Source organism: Arvicola amphibius, chromosome 1 (assembly GCF_903992535.2).
Source record: "Arvicola amphibius chromosome 1, mArvAmp1.2, whole genome shotgun sequence".
NCBI lineage: Eukaryota > Metazoa > Chordata > Mammalia > Rodentia > Cricetidae > Arvicola > Arvicola amphibius.
In genome coordinates this window covers 6,602,877-6,619,169 of record NC_052047.1, presented here as the reverse complement: position 1 = coordinate 6,619,169, position 16,293 = coordinate 6,602,877, and the positions used below count along the sequence as shown (strand labels likewise).

General features: G+C 49.0%; 1 protein-coding gene across 1 annotated transcript in view; it reads left to right on the top strand.

Moving 5' to 3' along the window:
- The first annotated feature begins 2,268 nt into the window (after positions 1-2,268).
- The window catches only part of Cds1 (CDP-diacylglycerol synthase 1), a 75,298-nt gene continuing 61,273 nt past the window's right edge, over positions 2,269-16,293 (top strand). The window contains exon 1 of the mRNA XM_038338630.1: positions 2,269-2,397. Within this exon, the coding sequence (XP_038194558.1) occupies positions 2,281-2,397 (117 nt within the window). The 5' untranslated portion in view covers positions 2,269-2,280. The remainder of the gene's footprint in view (positions 2,398-16,293) is intronic.

Here is a 16,293-nt window from a genome sequence, read left to right as displayed (position 1 = left end):
TCACAAGGTTTTAGTTCCAGATATAGTCAAGTTGATAACTAAGAACAGATGTCACACTGTGTAAGTCAAAACATTAAAGACAACATGAGCACAAAGTAACTTCCTATCAAGCCATACATCTCTACCCATTTGCTTCCCAGTCACCTTCTTCAACAAATGCTGCTGACTGAGGGTAAGGGCTGGCTCTGGGGCAAGATCTTAGTCTGTGGTTCCATCGATCATTCAACTAGAGTCAATAACTATAATGAAGACAGAAATAAATTACCATGTCAGCGGAAACACAGGGAGCGGCAGAACTTAGTGAAGGGCGGGAGAACTGTGATGACTGACATTATCCGTCTCGCTTCCCTGAGCAGAGAAGCACTATTTCTTCTGTTACATTCACTGTCTTCTCTCACCCCTCTTAGTTCTACTCCCCCTACCGCAAAGGGGGAAGAAAGGAAGGAAGAAAGGGTTGACTGGTGGAGGGAAAGAGAAGTGTTGAGCCACCTTCCTGTGCCAGGGGAAGGAAAGGCGAGGGTCTGTCAGAGCTAGGAGGGGTCAGGAGGCTAGACTCCTTACTATTCATTTTACAGATGGAGACAGAGGGCTTACCCACTTCCTAGAGGCCACAGGGATGATGGACACTTCTGGGCTGGAACACTGGTTTCCCAACTCCAGGGAAGAAAGTTTAAAGTCCTTTTTTTTTTTTTTTTTCTGCTGGGTGGGATCCACAGCCAAAGTGTTAACCCACTACTGCCTTCTGTGGCCTCTTCTGCTATTACTTTACCTTCCTATCAGAAAGTACTTTATCCCTGGCCTTCCAAAAATGTAGAATTAACCTAATTACTCGAAGTCTTCTGTTCTTTACCCAAACAAACCCAAAACCAAACCAACACACACACATACACGTACATCACGCATGATGTCTCCCATTAATTTTCAGTGATATTTATTTATGTGTATGAGTATAAATGTAGAGATCAGAAGACAGCTTTCTGGAATTCCCCATGTATGCAGGGCTTGGGGTTTGAACTTGAGTCCTAGGTGTGGCTTCCAGTGTCTCAGTGTCCGCTGAGCACTTTCTGGCCTGTCTTCATTATTTTTTTTGCTACTCTGCTTACAAAGAACAAATTATAATTCCTTTACACTTTTGGGAAATGAAGCTGGCATCCCTAACTGAACTTGACGGCTTTAAAGCTCTGTCTGGCCAGGCAAAGAAATGCGGGTCTGTTGTTTTTCATTGCGTCTTACTCTGATGTTTGAGTTTTCCTGACTAGTTATTAGAATTTAAGAACAACATATTTCTTGTTTTTACTCTGTCAGTAATGACCCGAGAATTTGTTAATTTATTACATTAAAGGCACTCCTTTGCCTGGTTTGTGGAATATGTGTCACATTAGCCTTTAAGGACCAGCTAGCAAATGCACATGAAGAAAACTAAGAACCCGCTAACAGGATTTAGACGGGAATTAACGCAGATCATGTGTCCATCCCGTTCCAGTTTTAGCGTCCGAAGGTCCTTGTCTTTCGGAGAGACACGGTTGGCGGTGGCGCCCTAAGGCATCCAAGGTTCTCTGTGGAACCCACGGTAGAACATGTTGTGAGAGTCAAAAGCCCGAGTTTCCCAGTACACAACCTGGTACGAGATTTAAACTATTGGCTAACTCATCCCCAGGCACCGCGGAGGCAAAGCACGGGCTGGAACGCGGAGCCAACGGGTCTGTCCTGCCGAGCAAGTTTCTGCTTGGGGACGCCTGCGAAGCTCCGCCGCGCCGTGGCGCGTCAAGCTGGGCCGGCTGAGCTCGCTCTAACGCCCCTGCGCCGTCGAGGGCTTCCCCGTCGCGCGGGTTCGCCTCCCGGTCTCCCACCTCCACGGCCGGGCGCGCACCTTTCCGTGCCCCCACCTGCGCTGGGGCCCGGGCGGTGACGTCATCACCGGGGGCGTGGCCCGGGGCACCGCAGTGCAGCGCGGAGAGGGGCGGGCGGGGCGGGGCCTGCCTGCGGCGCGTGACCGTGCTGCGGGAGCTCGGCGGCGGGAAGGTGGGGCGAGCGGGCGAGCCGGGTGGCGCGGTCGCGAGGCGCGAGGGAGGGCCGGGCTCCCTCCCGCTCCTCCGCCCTCTGGGGCCAGTGCGTGGAGCCGCGCACCTGGCAACGGCGCCGCCGCGTCCCCTGCCCGCACCCCCTGCCGGCGGCCTCGAGCGCTCGCTCGTTGATGCCGTTCTGGGGGTGACCCGGCGCGGCTCCGCGGTGGCGGGGCGCTAGACGACGCCAGCCCAGCCAGCGACGCGGGAGCGGGACATGCTGGAGCTGCGGCACCGCGGGGGCTGCCCCGGCCCCGGGGGAGCGGGGACACCGCCACCCCGCGAGGGAGAGGCGGCCGGCGGCGACCACGAAACCGAGAGCACCAGCGACAAAGTGAGTGCGAGAGACAGAGAGAGAGAGAGAGAGAGAGAGAGAGAGAGAGAGAGAGAGAGAGAGAGAGAGAGAGAGAGAGAGGAGAGAGAGAGAGGAGAGAGAGGAGAGAGAGAGAGAGAGAGAGAGAGAGAGAGAGAGAGAGAGAGAGAGAGAGAGAGAGAGAGGCGGGGCCCGGGCCGCGTCCCCGGAGCGGGCGTGCCGGCCGCGGGGGTCCTGAGTGTCCCCCGGGGCGTGCGAGGCCGGGGCTGCCGCACTTGAACCTTGCACTTCAGCTTCTTCCCCCACCCCGCACCCTAACCCCGCTCAGGGGCCAGGATGGAACCCGTCACCGCGGGCGCTCCGGCAGTCGAGTGGCTGCCGCCTCCCTCGCCTCTCCTTGGTAGGGCGACAAAGTTGGGAGTAAACTTAAGACGGGCACCTTGGGTTCTAGGCTGTCATTGGAGCCTGACGCAGACTGGCTCTGGAGCTGCTCCAAGCTGAGCTTTCGTTTCTCTGTTCTTTTTTCCGGGCTGATAGATTTCGGAGGGTTTGAGGCTGTCGTACATGGGGAACACGTGAGAGCATCGCACGCGGGGCAGTTGTCCCCACCAGCGGTTTCCCCTTAACCGAACAGGCTAATTCCAGACTTTTTACACACATACCCCACCTTTAAGATAGATTATCCTTGCTTCATACTTAAAGACTTGCAGGTGTAGTACCACTGTTATAGTTAAAGCTAGTCAGGAGTTTAGGCGTGTTTCCTAATAAACTGGTGCCAGTAAGAACTTTTGGAGGAAAAAAAAATGCAGTTTTATGACCGTGTGAAATAGATAGATTGGGAAACTGGGCCAGAGAGAATACCTTAACTATAAAAGCTTATGTTTACGGAATTCCACTTTGCTTGAGAAACTCAAAACTTTTGAATCATCCTTTGAATTCTTTTGTGGACGATGGTGTGGTGGTGTTTTCCCATAATTCCAGCACTAGGAAATAGGGAAAGGTGGAGGCAAAAAATTAACAATAATAATTTCCAGCTTTAAGTAAGCTGGACCCTGGGTTCCGGTCTCAAAACAAAACAGAAAGACTAGGTGTCTTGAAAGGGCCCAAGGTCAAGCTCACAGAATTTTGTGACTGGAACCTAACTGCCCCACCTCTGTGTTGTTCTACCACTCCGGGGCAGCTTGATTGTTCCTCCAAAAGCTTATGTTAATGAACTCGATGGAGCTTGAGGTACAAATCTGCGCCTGGAAAACACGGAAGCAATAAATACGCTGGTGATCTTAGGACCAAAACTTTGGACTTGGTGAGTTGACAGCGTCTTCCCTACTGGTGATATAGGTATGAGGATCAAATGAGAGCCTGGAAATTATGTGCTGAAGAAATAGGATACATTTTCTAGCCGTGGAAGGTTGGAAGCTGGAGACAGTGGGGCTAAGAACAGCCTTTTGTGAAAACTGCCTTGGGAACTAGACCCAAAATAGAATTAATTAGGTTGGGATTTTGTTTTAGCACTGCTATCCTTTGGAATCAAGGAAATACCAGCCTCTTCATGTTGACTTCCTTAACTAGAGAAAGCTAGTGAGCTTTTATTAAGACAAAACGTGTCCTGAAAACGGGAAACAGTGCGTAAAATAGCTCTTGAGTGGTTTACTTACATTGTAAGCACCAGAATGTATTTAAAATAGGAACGGCTTCTGTGGTACCATTTGCCTCATTAGACTCGTCATCCCCCCCCCCTTGGTGACTTGTTTACCCCACTGGCTTGTGTGTTTGTTTATAAAATGCTGTGTTGTTAGCTGCCATTGGTACATATTTTGGCGGACGTGGTTTTCTGAGATGAAATGTGTCCATCTGTAACTCACCTTGTGGTGATTTCTGAGATGAGGGTGAACTTGGTCCAATGGCTGAAATACTCCTGTACTTCTGGAGTGTTCTCTCAAGGGGCCCTTGACTTGCCAGGCTTTGAGGCGTTGAGCTGTATCTTCTGTCCTTTCTTATCAGGGTGTGTATTTGAACACACCTATATTTCCAGGTCAAGGGCTATTTTTAAATCAGTTGCCCGTTGGAGGCTGGTTAATATTTGGTCCATCGAAACTCTTTAAGTGCTGTTCTGTTCAAGAGCCAGTAAAGAGCAAGAAGAAAAATCCCTTTGAGTTTAATGCAAGAAGTAGAGGAGGTGCTTTATAGCCTGCTATTAAACTGCACCCCATGCTTTGCCCTTTTTTCGCCTTTATATTGGTGTTAATGTGACATTTCCATTGTTTGGGACCCTAAGACTTGTGCCTAGAGAAGGCTCTGTGTTCGGAGAATTAACGTGTGGAAAAAGTACTTCTTACCTCCAGGGGAATGTTCCAAGACTTGTAATGGTGGAGTAGTACTTGGCAGAGGACAAGGACCCCCTCAGCCCAGTCCCCACCCTGGAGCCTTGTGTGGGTTAGATTCAGTAGGCAGCCATGAAGGCCTTGTTAGCACTGGAAGGTCTGAATGAGCTACCGTCTGGAGACTGTAGGAGAAACTCTAAAGAGCACCCGAGGGTTGAAGTGGGAAGAAAGGATGCCTGGGAATCCAGTCAGGTGGACAGCAGTTAGGGCAGGGTGTTCTAGGCAAAAGGCATGCAGAGCTGCTTATTGACTCGGCGTTCTAGGGACAGAACACAGAAATTCGTTTAGAAATCCGAGAACATAAACTCTGCCTGTTTGGGAGGTGGGGTTGAGCACTCGAGAGCCTTATAGCTTTTGATGTTCCTCTCTGTTCATGGACTCTGGGAAGCTAATGGACTCTGTTTTTGTTGTTTTGGTTGCTGGTTTCCTCTGAAGTAGTGTTTCCTATGTAGTCCAGGCTGAGCTGGAACTCATCAGCCTCTTGTCTTTGCCTCCCCAGTGCTGGGGTTAGTTGTGCATACCACCCACGGGTAGCTTGTCTCTGGGAACTTCTGCAGAGACGTGCATAGCTCAAGAGCAGTAGTCTGGAAAGTGCTGGAACTAGTCAGGAACCCTGAAAAGGAGGGTAGGATTGCAGAGCTGTCTGGGGGAAATAATGGGCTAGTCAGTCTAGGGCAGGTGATGTCCTGCAGCGGAGAGAAAGCACGTATCTTTCAAAAGATGGCGGTGGGACCGTGCGTTGGGTGCTCATGTTGAGACTAATGGAAGAGTGTCCATACCAGAAAAGAGTTAGGAATGTAAGGAGTAACCAAGATAAAGGGTCCTGGGTGCCAAAAGAGGAGGGGTTGCTCGGAAGGTATCCCGAGTGGCACTTTAGGCTAAAGGCCTAGGTGCACACAGAATTCAGCCAAAGCTCTTGGTGGAAGCCAGGCTCTCTGTTAGGAAGGTGAGGGGAGCACACTTGGTAGCTGTTGTTGGGAAGGGGCAGTGTAATGGCAGGGTTAAGGACGCTCAGGACAGCGACGGTTGTCCCCTCAGGATGACTTTCTCCTCAAGGACGTGCTGAAGAGGAGGTGGAAAGATTGTAAGAGCCGGAGGTGATGGGTGACTCACGGACAGGCCTGATGCACGGATGAGCTCGCCTGAGTTCTGAGCCTGAGGCAGCATGTGCAGGTCCTGCCCAGATGGGGCCCGAGCTCTGAGAAAGGGAGCAGACAGGGGCGCCGACCCCTACCCGGGAAACTATCCACAGTTGATACCTCCAGCAGAGCGTCAGAGGTGCATCAGCCATATCCCAGGGCAGAACCCGTGCTCAGGAGTAGCTGGCCAGCACACAGTGAACTCTGGTATTCTTGTGGGCTTCTTGTTTCATTTTGCATTTTTGTTTTGAGAGAGAGGAAAAGAACTTAAAGTTGTGTGATTAGCGAGGTGGGGAGATCTGAGGAGTGGAGGGAGGGGAAAACATGATCAAAATATATCGTATAAATTTTTTCATTAAAAAAGAGGCTAAGGGAAGACATTCTTTTTCGGTGGAGGGGAGGTGTGTTCTTAGAAATGAACGAGAGCTGAGGCACTGATGTGGATGAGAAGGCCTGAGCGCTAGGCGGGAGTGAGCCTGGAGTGCAAGGGAGTATGTGCATGAGCCAGGGAAGAGGGGCACATGCTTCTTCCGTGATGAAGAAGAAAAAGCAGAAATGGAGGGTAGGTCCAGCACCATTGGGCCCACCACTTTTTGAGTCCAACAGGGACTCAGAACCAGTGAGCACTAACAAATTAGTCTATGCCATCACACTGGTGGTGGCCTTTTTGAGGCCCAGTACATCAAATGATCAGGAGGCAGCTAATAGATCTGTCGAACCCAGTGCAGATTGTTACACAGCAGATCCACACAGCCTAAGTTAGCCATAAGTCAGCACCTGGTGTCTGTGAGGGACTCAGGTCTTTTGCACTTGCTCCTCACGATGTGTCTGGAGTAATAGCCAAGCCAGAGGAAAAACAGTTGGCGTCTGGCAGTGGGAGAGCAGGTGTGGCAGAACCGAGACTGGGGTTAAGGCGTTCCTTTCAGTGTGGAGGCCTGGTTAGGGTGGGCAGCTATCATGCTACAGCTATGCAGAACTGTGAACATAGCTAGAAAGGACTGAGCTGGCTGTTGGTACTTCCTGTGGATCAGCTGATGGGTCCTTTAGTTCCCTCTTGGTGCCCCCTCAGAGGACAAGGGCCTTCCTGAGCACGTGTCTTCAGGAACATAAGCTATGTCACAGAGGCCGGTTCTAGTACAGGTGTGTAGACAGGAAGCTGAAGGCAGGTAAGGGTGGGACTTGGTCTTCTTAAAGTCTTTTTTTTTATATTTGGGATTTATGAAGAACAGCCTAAAGATGTTACTGCATGAGCTTTTACACTTTGGGTCTTGAAGCAGTTCATCTTACTGTTTTGAGAAATTCCCAGAGAATAGTGTCTGCTGCCATAAGAACACCTGTTCCACTAGAGTGCACTTCCTGATGCCAGCAGTCAGTATTCTGTGCATTATAAATGTCCAGGGAAAGGTGGGTGTTTTGTTATTTTGGTAATTTTGTTATTTTTTCCACTCTAGAAGCCTTTATTTAGTATCCCTGCTAACCAGAGGGGCCGTCTGCAGCGGCTCAGGCTTCTTTCCGTTGCTTCTCCAGGGGGAGCCGACTGGCACTCTGGCCAAACCTGGTGCCTCTTTGCTTCCTTGTTTCTCACGATCATCTTCCCTCACTAATTAGTGACGCTCTCAGCTCTCGGTCACCAGTCACGGATGCTCTTGACAACTCTTGCTTCACTGTACCAGCGTCAGTAGTGCTGACTCTTCCTGTTCCCTCACGGCGGCATTTATGGGCATCCTTGTTAAGTATTCCCCAGGACCTCATTATCAGAGTGAGGGGCGTTATACTTGTTTCTAGAGGACACACATCCCACACTCTCCCTTTGTGTTGGTCACTGTGGCAAACTCCCTGAAGATGGTCATCCTGGCTAGAAGGGCGTGGGACAAAGTGATCTTGTAAAGATATTATAACACTAATATACAATAATAGAGTATCATTTCTCTTTGTGTTTATGCATTGACAAAAGTGCATTTTTGTAAGATAAACGTTTACATATTCCTAGGTGACTCAGCCAAACACATGGCTCCTCTCTGTGTTTCCCTTAACTATTCTGTATTTGAAAATTCTGCTTTGAAATATTTTAATTCAGTGCAATGGAACAGGCTAATCAGGATCTTTACCAATTTTGGGGGGACTTGATTTGGTGTGAGCCTCGGGAAAATGGTTGTTAGGTACCTCTCTAAGCAGGGTGCAGATCAGATGCCACCCTTCATCGCTGGCACATATGGTGTCCAAGGGTTGCTTGTCATCTCTGCAAAATCCCAGGTAGGGAAACTACTGGGAACCTTCTCTGTGAGACAGGTCATCCAAATGGCCAGGTCCTTGCTAGAGAGAAAAACCGTCGATGCCAGGGCAGCCCCGCCTCTTGGGACTGTCACCAGTACTGCCACATTCTGCTCTCCTGCAGTCAGATCATAGTGTGTCTGAGCTCCCAGGGCCAGTTCCTGCAGGGTGCTGTCATTAGTTGTCATTATTATTATTATTATTATTATTATTATTATTATTATTATTATTATTATTATTTTTACCCACAAAGGGGTCAGACGTATTCTTCTAGTAATTATGTCTGCGTAAGTGTTTGTCGGAACTACCAAGATCTTAAACTTTGTTTTAATACAACATTGAAATGCACAGAATGGAAGGGTCCAGAGCTCTGGGGACCTTTATCTCAGATGTTTTGTGAGCCCAAAGGCTGCTTCCCGACTGCCGGCAGTCTTTCCAGTGTCAGCAGGACTCTTGCTTGACTGACTGAGAGCTGGATGTGGGGTGCTCAAGCTCACTTCACTCTATCGTCTACCTGGCCCAGAGGGCGCCCAGTCTGTTTGCATTAAGATAAGGGCTCACTGCCACACCATCTTCCTGTTCCCAGTAGGCTGTTTCAAATATGTGGTGGCGCTGTAGGGCAGTAAATATTTATTAAGCTCATCTTGGACTTAACATTCCACCTCAGTGTATGTAGAAATCCAGATGAGGAAACAGGGTAGACCTGGGCTCTTCCCTGCTGTTCGTGTTTTCTTTCATCCCCTTACTATGGGGTGAAGCCTTTGGCTGCTGTATAGGACGGTTCGTGTGGAGCCCGGTGCCTCTGCTTCCTGAGTGCTGGGATGAATGCCTGTCTAAGCATGTGCATCTTACAGACATTTTCCTACACAGCCACAATACTGTTAGAGGTTTAAAGACGAACAAGTCTTACTGGTTTCAGTGGCATACACTCACACTTCCAACTTGTTAGGAGGTAGAAGCTGGAGGATCACTAAGTCCAGAAGTACAAGACCAGTCTGGGCAACACAGGCCCATCTTTAAATAAAAGTCTATATTCTAATTTTCAGATTGTCCTCAATATTTCTTTCAGAGCTCTCCCACTCTCAAATCAGGATCCTAGTGGGGCAGGACTGGGAGTAGGTGTGGTTATTCTTAGTTGTTTGATTGGGTTTTTGTTTTTTATTTTCTGATGGGGTAAGACAGTGCACTGGGGAGAAAGTGGTGATGTCGTTCATGAAAACCCAGGTAAAGCGCACATTTGCGATCACAGTCATAATTAGCATTTGAGTGAAACCCACCAGCTGTCTGAGCTTCTCGGTGTCATCCTATGCCTTTATCCCTTAAGGGATCTTTAGTTCTAATTTGGGACTTGGGACTTACATAAATGACACCATTAGACATAGTGTAATTTTAAGAATGACGTGTTGTCTCTGGGGAAAGGTTGCAGTGAGCAGGGACGTCCTAGAACAGGGCCTGAGATGGACTGTCATGTGACTACTGCCCATGGCATTTTAAACAGCAGGAGATGGTGAGGGCAGTGGGGTGGCCACCCAGGAGGCTGGGCTCATTCATGTCTGTCGCCCAGAGGGCCATCACCAGTCTCGCAGCACACAGAGTCCTCAGGGGCAAGCATAGTCCTGGGGGCTGGGACTCTGGCAGGTGAAGAGGCTGGAGAACTCTGGCAGAAAGGTGGGTGGCAGGAGGGGTCTCGGTGTGGCAGATTGGACTATGGGTGCTTTTTAGTATCTCATTTCTGATAACGTCTGTATCGTATTGCCACAACAGTGGCTTAAAACAACACAGACTACTGCCTTAGAGTTTTGAAATCAGCCCACGGGCTGAACTCAGGGTGTCAGCAGGCCTGCTGCTTCCTGAGGCTTTTAAGGGAACTGCTATTTCCTTGCCCTCTCTTGATCCTCCATGTTCCTGCATTCACTAGCTTGTGGCTCCTTCCTCCATCCTCAAAACCAGTTGTAACTTCTTCTCTCGTGTCTCCTCTGGTCCTTCCTCCATTCTCTCCCACTGGGGTATAAGTGACCCCCCTGGACAGTCCAGGATGCCCTCCCCATCTCCAGGTTGGTTACTTGGCAGATTTCATTGCCGTCTTTCTCCCTCACACAGCGACAGAACATCTTCACATGGTGAGTGGTCCACGTCCTTCACCACCCAGTGTTCACCGTGGGGAAGAATCTTATCGTCTCTGGACCCCTCTTTTCAAACTCCCCAGTGATGCTGTGTTGTTAGTTTAAGTTGCTATGACAGACTCGTCAGGGATTTATTTTTCACAGTTCTGGAGGCTGGAAGTCCACCATGGAGGTTGTGGCTGCTGTGGTCCCAGGGAGGTTGCTGTTTCATGTTTCAGATGGCATTGGCTGTCTTTACGTGGCAGAGCGGGAACATCTGTCTGTGTCCTGTGAGGGCACCAGCTCCAGCCTCCACCCTGTGACTGCTCAATATTATCACATTGGAGGTTAGCAGCAGGATGTGACCCGGAGGTCGGGGGAGACAAGTAATCTTTCGCAGTTACAGTTTGATGAGTTTTGACCTATTTTTTTCCAGTGTAACCATCACCATGGTTAAAATAATGACTATTGTCTTCTCCTGTTTGTTGTCCCCCCCAACCCGTGGCCACTGGTGTGCTTTCCAGTACTGTAAGTTAAGTGTACATGTCCTAGGATTCCGCACAAATGGAGTGCGCTGCAGACATGTACGCGTGCACACATTTCATCTCACCCTTTATTTTCTCGTTTCACCCAGGCTGGCCGCCAGCTGCCTCCACCTCTGTCACCACCCTGGATAGCAGGCCTTTTCACTCAGTGCGGTTATTGCTTTACAGCCACACCCGCACAGCCCATGTCGCAGTAGTTCACACAGAGAGCGAGTGACGGGCTGCCCATTTCACAGTGCGATTTTAATTTGTCTCCTGTTTGGCACCACGGCAAATACATAGCCTCATACAATAGATATATGCTTCATATTTTTTGAGAAAAGGCTGTGAAATACAATGGCTGGGTCATCTGGAGACTATACATTTAATTTTCCAAGAAACTCGCAGACTGTTTTTGGAAGTAGTTATCCTGTTTAACAGCCCTACCAACAGCATACAGGGACAGAACTTCACAGTTTCCAACAACTGATGTGCTGTGTGTGTGCATACTTGTGTGTATATGTGCGTGAGTGTATATGTGTGTATACTTGTTATGTACTTGTATGTGTATACATGTGTGTGTATACTTGTGTGTGTGTGTACCTGTCTGTATACTTCTGTGTATATACTTGTGTGTATATACATGTGTGAATGTGTGCAACCTTTGTGTATACTTGTGTGTATATGTGTGTGAGTGTGTTTACCTGTGTGTATGTGTGTGAGTGTATGTGTGCATGAGTGTGTGTGTGTGTGTGCGCGCGTGTGCGCACACGCCTGTGCATAAGAGTGTTTGGGTTTGGGTCTCTGTTGCCTCAGACTTGCAGTGTGCCCACCTCCTCAGCCTTCTGGAACTTGGTTGGTGTGCCCATGCCTGTTTCACTTGCAGGTTTTGATTTTCATCTCCCTAATGAGTAATAATGTTGAGCATCTTCCCTTGTGCTTCTTTGCCATCTGTGTGTTGTCGTTGGTGGAGAGTGCTAAAATATTTGCTCATGGTTTGTGATTGTTGACTGTTCTCAGTGAACTGTCAGAGTCTAGCTATCAGACCATTCATTAGAAGCTATTTTACCCGTCAAGGCTATCTCTAGCTGTGTGATTGACAGGTGTTTTCTCCTAGCAGGCCATCAGCAGCTGTGTGATTGACAGGTGCCCTCCTAGTCTTTGGCTTGTCTTCTGATTCTCTTAGCAGTGTCTTTCAAAAATAATTTAGTAAATTTTGTTTTCGTTTTTCTTTTATGGATCATGCTTTTGTTATATTTAAGTCTTTAGGACCTAATCCAAACTCAGAGACTATATGGAATTTTAAAAATTCTTTTACTGGGCTGGAGAGATAGTTCAAAGGTTAAGAGCACTGGCTGCTCTTCCAGAGGACCTGAGTTCAATTCCCAGCACCCACGTGGTGGCTCGCAACCATCTATAATGAGATCTGGTGCCCTCTTCTGGTGTGTATACATAATAAATAAGTCTTAAAAATTCTTTGACTTGGGTTTTGTATGTGTCATGCTATCTGGGTAAGGATCCCGTTTCTGCAGTTGTTGCAGGTCTTCCTAAACACTGTTTTCAGAGTGTTGAGAATGAGGTGGGCATGTGTGTGCAAGGTCACTGCTGGACCCTGTTCCGGGGACGGTCTTGCTGACAGCAGCTTTATAAGAACTCCTGCAAGCAGCAGTGGATGTTCTCGAGCTTTATTCTTTCAAAGTTGGCTCTTCTGTTGTTAAGGTTTCCTGTCAGGGTGCCTCCAGGCTTAGCATTAGTACACAGAGTGGTTTCGGAGCCTATCTAGAGCTGGGCAGAGCGGGTGCTTTGCTTGACATCTCAGAGTAAACTTTGTCACTTATGCAGTGGAAGTGATTATTTCTTTTAGTGAACACATCATAAGTGAATCAGTATCTAGGAAGCATCTCGCTCCACATTCTAGAATCAGTTTTACTGTAGAAGCCAGACTTGCAGGTGATCAGGGAGACTCACTCAGCTCAGACGCCATAAGCAGACAATTTTTATTTGGGCTTTGTAGTTGGATGATAGTGCCCCCTACTCAGAAGTCCTCATTCCACCTACGTACAAGGTAGGTCCCAGGCCAGGTGATTTACCTGAGTTTGCCTGTAGCGAGAGCAGGTGAGAACTTTTACTTTAGTGTAAAGTTGTAGCAGCAGACTTGACTCATTCAGCATGTGTTTGTTCAGTGCTGCTCCTTGGAATCAGGATTGCTGCCTGTGGTCAACATTTTCCCTGCACAAAGGGTGTGGACTAGTAACAAATACAGATAGCAGGCAGGCCACTGCATTAAAGTGAATTCGGGAAGTATAGTTGAAGAGTGGCTAACCTGGAGCTGGGAGTCAGAGAAGATGAGATCTAAAGGATTGGCCTTGCTGGTGAGGTCAGGCCAGGGCCCTGCAGGAGCAGGACTTGAGGAATGGGCTGGGAGGTTAGAAACAAAGCGGGCGAGAGAGGGCTGTAACTTTACAGAGAATAAGTGTCTACATGCAGGAAAGAGGGAGGATGCTTTTTAAAAAGTGGGGCACAAGGAGGATGCCCGGAAGACATGGGTGCCCTCGTAGAAACAGCCAAAACAGCACTCAGTGATTTGGCTTCATCCTGGTGATTTTTGGCAGGGGATCAGTAAGATGGATTTGTGGCTTTGTAAAATGGCCTTGGCTGCAGTGTGCATAGCAGGTTTGAGTAGGCAGGATAGAAGGAGGCTGAGGCACAGGGAGGAGGGTGATGCCCAGGAGGGCTGATGGTAACAGAAGGAAAGCCAAAAGTCAGGCTTGGTGGAAGAGGCAGGTCAGTTGTTTCTTTTGTGTACCTTGGTGCTTTTCATGGAAACACTCCTGGACATGGCAGACTGGGAGCTAGGGGTACAGGTCCCTGGTGAACAGAGATAAAGGAAAAGGCGTGTAGACTTTGGAGTCAGGAACCCAGGATGGAACGACATTTGAGAATCACCTTTAAACTTTTGGCTTGGCAAAAGGCATCTGTGACTTTGCTTTTCAAAACTGTTTGAATCTACCCAGCATGCATCAGTGCAGTGAAGTGATCCTTTGTCCATTCACCTGACATCCTTTAGAAACCACTGTCTTTGGGGCAGAGGACCCTTTCATTTCTGATGTGTGAGTAATACTGTTCTAATATACTGTGTTTGGGAATTAAACTTTAGTCTTTATTTAGGATGAAATTAAACAAATAAAATTAAATCTTAAATTTTAAATTGTGTTCTCTAAAGGAAGAAAGATAAAACTCGGATCTTGAGGAATATAACTAAAAGCACAGCAGCACGGATGGAGGGCAGTGCTCTAGAGCACAGCAGTATGGAGGGAGGGCAGTGTTCTAGAGCACAGCAGTGTGGAGGGAGGGCAGTGTTCTAGAACACAGCAGTGTGGAGGGAGGCCAGAGCATGGCAGAATGGAGGGAGGACAGTGTTCTAGAGCATGGCAGTGTGGAGGGAGGCCAGAGCATGACACAGCACGGAGGGAGGGCAGTGTTCTAGAGCATGGCAGTGTGGAGGGAGGCCAGAGCATGACACAGCACGGAGGGAGGACAGTGTTCTAGAGCATGGCAGTGTGGAGGGAGGCCAGAGCATGGCAGCACGGAGGGAGGACAGTGTTCTAGAGCATGGCAGTGTGGAGGGAGGGCAGTATTCTAAAGCACAGCAGCACGGATGGAGGGCAGTGTTCTAGAGCACAGCAGTGTGGAGGGAGGGCAGTATTCTAGAGCATAGCAGTGTGGAGGGAGGCCAGAGCATGGCAGCATGGAGGGAGGGCAGTGTTCAGAGCATGGCAGCATGGAGGGAGGGCAGTGTTCAGAGCATGGCAGCATAGGGGGAGTACAGTGTTCCAGAGCATGGCAGTGTGGAGGGAGGGCAGTATTCTAGAGCATGGCAGCACGGAGGGAGGGCAGTTGTTCCAGTTGCATTTCTGTTGCTTTGAGGGAAAAATCCTGACAGCAGGCAGTGTTACTAAGAGAAAGAGTTTATTTTAGTTTGGAATTCTCAAGCTCCTCACGGACAGGGAAGTCACAAAGGCAGGGGTCCTGTACAGCTAGCTACATCACACATACAGTCCGAGCAGTGAGAAATAAATGCACCACGCTGCAGCCTGCTTGCTAACGAGTTTTCTTTACTCTTAGACACTTCAGTGCTGTCTTAGTCACTGTTCCATTGCTGTGATGCAAAACCATGACCAAGGCAGCTTATATAAGGACACATTTAATTGAGGGCTTGCTTACAGTTCAGAGGGTGAGCCCATGAACATAATGGTGGGAAGATGGTGGGGTGGCAGGCTGACATGGCATTGGAGCAGCATCTGAAAACTTTACATCCTGAAAACTTTACATCCTGATCAGCAGGCAGCAGGGAGGGAGGGAGGGAGAGAGGGAGAGGGAGAGGGAGAGGGAGAGGGAGGGGGAGAGGGAGAGAGGGAGGGAGGGAGAGAGAGAGAGAGAGAGAGAGAGAGAGAGAGAGAGAGAGAGAGAGAGAGAGAGAGAGAGAGAATGGGCTTTTGAAACCTTAAAGCCCACCTCCAGTGACACTCCTCCTCAAAGAAGGTCACACCTCCTAATCCTTCCCAAACAGTTCCACCAACTGGGGACCAAGCATGTATCCATATAAGCCTATTGGGGTGGGGCATTCTCAGTCACACCACTGCAAGGACCTACGGGAATGCCTGCAGTGGTCTGGGCTCTCCCTTACCAACCATCAGTCAGATAGGCCCCACTGACAAACCCACAGGCCAGTCTGATCTAGATAATTCCTCCTTTGCATGCACATTCCAGGTTGGTTCAAGTGACAGTTAAAACTGGCATGGGAGATGAGGCATGAGTCAGGTCTGTCACTGTCCACTGGACTTGGATTTGGATTGCAAAAATGTTTCTTACTTGAAGAAAAACAACTTGAATTCCAGCCCAGTGGTTTTATTTCCAAGTAGAAACCGAAGCCTTCATTCCCTTGGGGTCAGGGGATTGATTGGTCTGTGTCACACTGATTCCCTTGGGGTCAGGGATTGGCCTGTGCCACACTGATTCCTTTGGGGTCAGGGATTGGCCTGTGTTGCACTGATTCCTTTGGGGTCAGAGGATTGATTGGCCTGTGTCACACTGATTCCCTTGGGGTTAGGGATTGGCCTTGGTCACACTGATTCCCTTGGGGTTAGGGATTGGCCTGTCTCACACTGACCATTTGGGTTGGGGTAGGATGGGTCCTAGGCTCCCAGTCCCTAATCTTGTGCTCTTTTTGTGGCTTTGTGATTTTTTTTGGAGAGCCTCTTCCTTTGTTACTGTTCTCACTCCTACCCTTCTACCTCTCAGGGTCACTGAAGTTAGAAAAGTATCAAGAAAAATCAGTGCTTTGCTCCCCACCCCCCAACCCCTAGCCAAGGAGTCAGGGGACCTGGCCTGTTGGCCACCTGTACCCAGGGATCCTGGTTGGGTTTGGTCTCCTTGTTATCAGGCAGCATTTCCCTGTTGAAGCTGTTTGGGGTCACATCTCCTCCTCTGCCATTTTTGG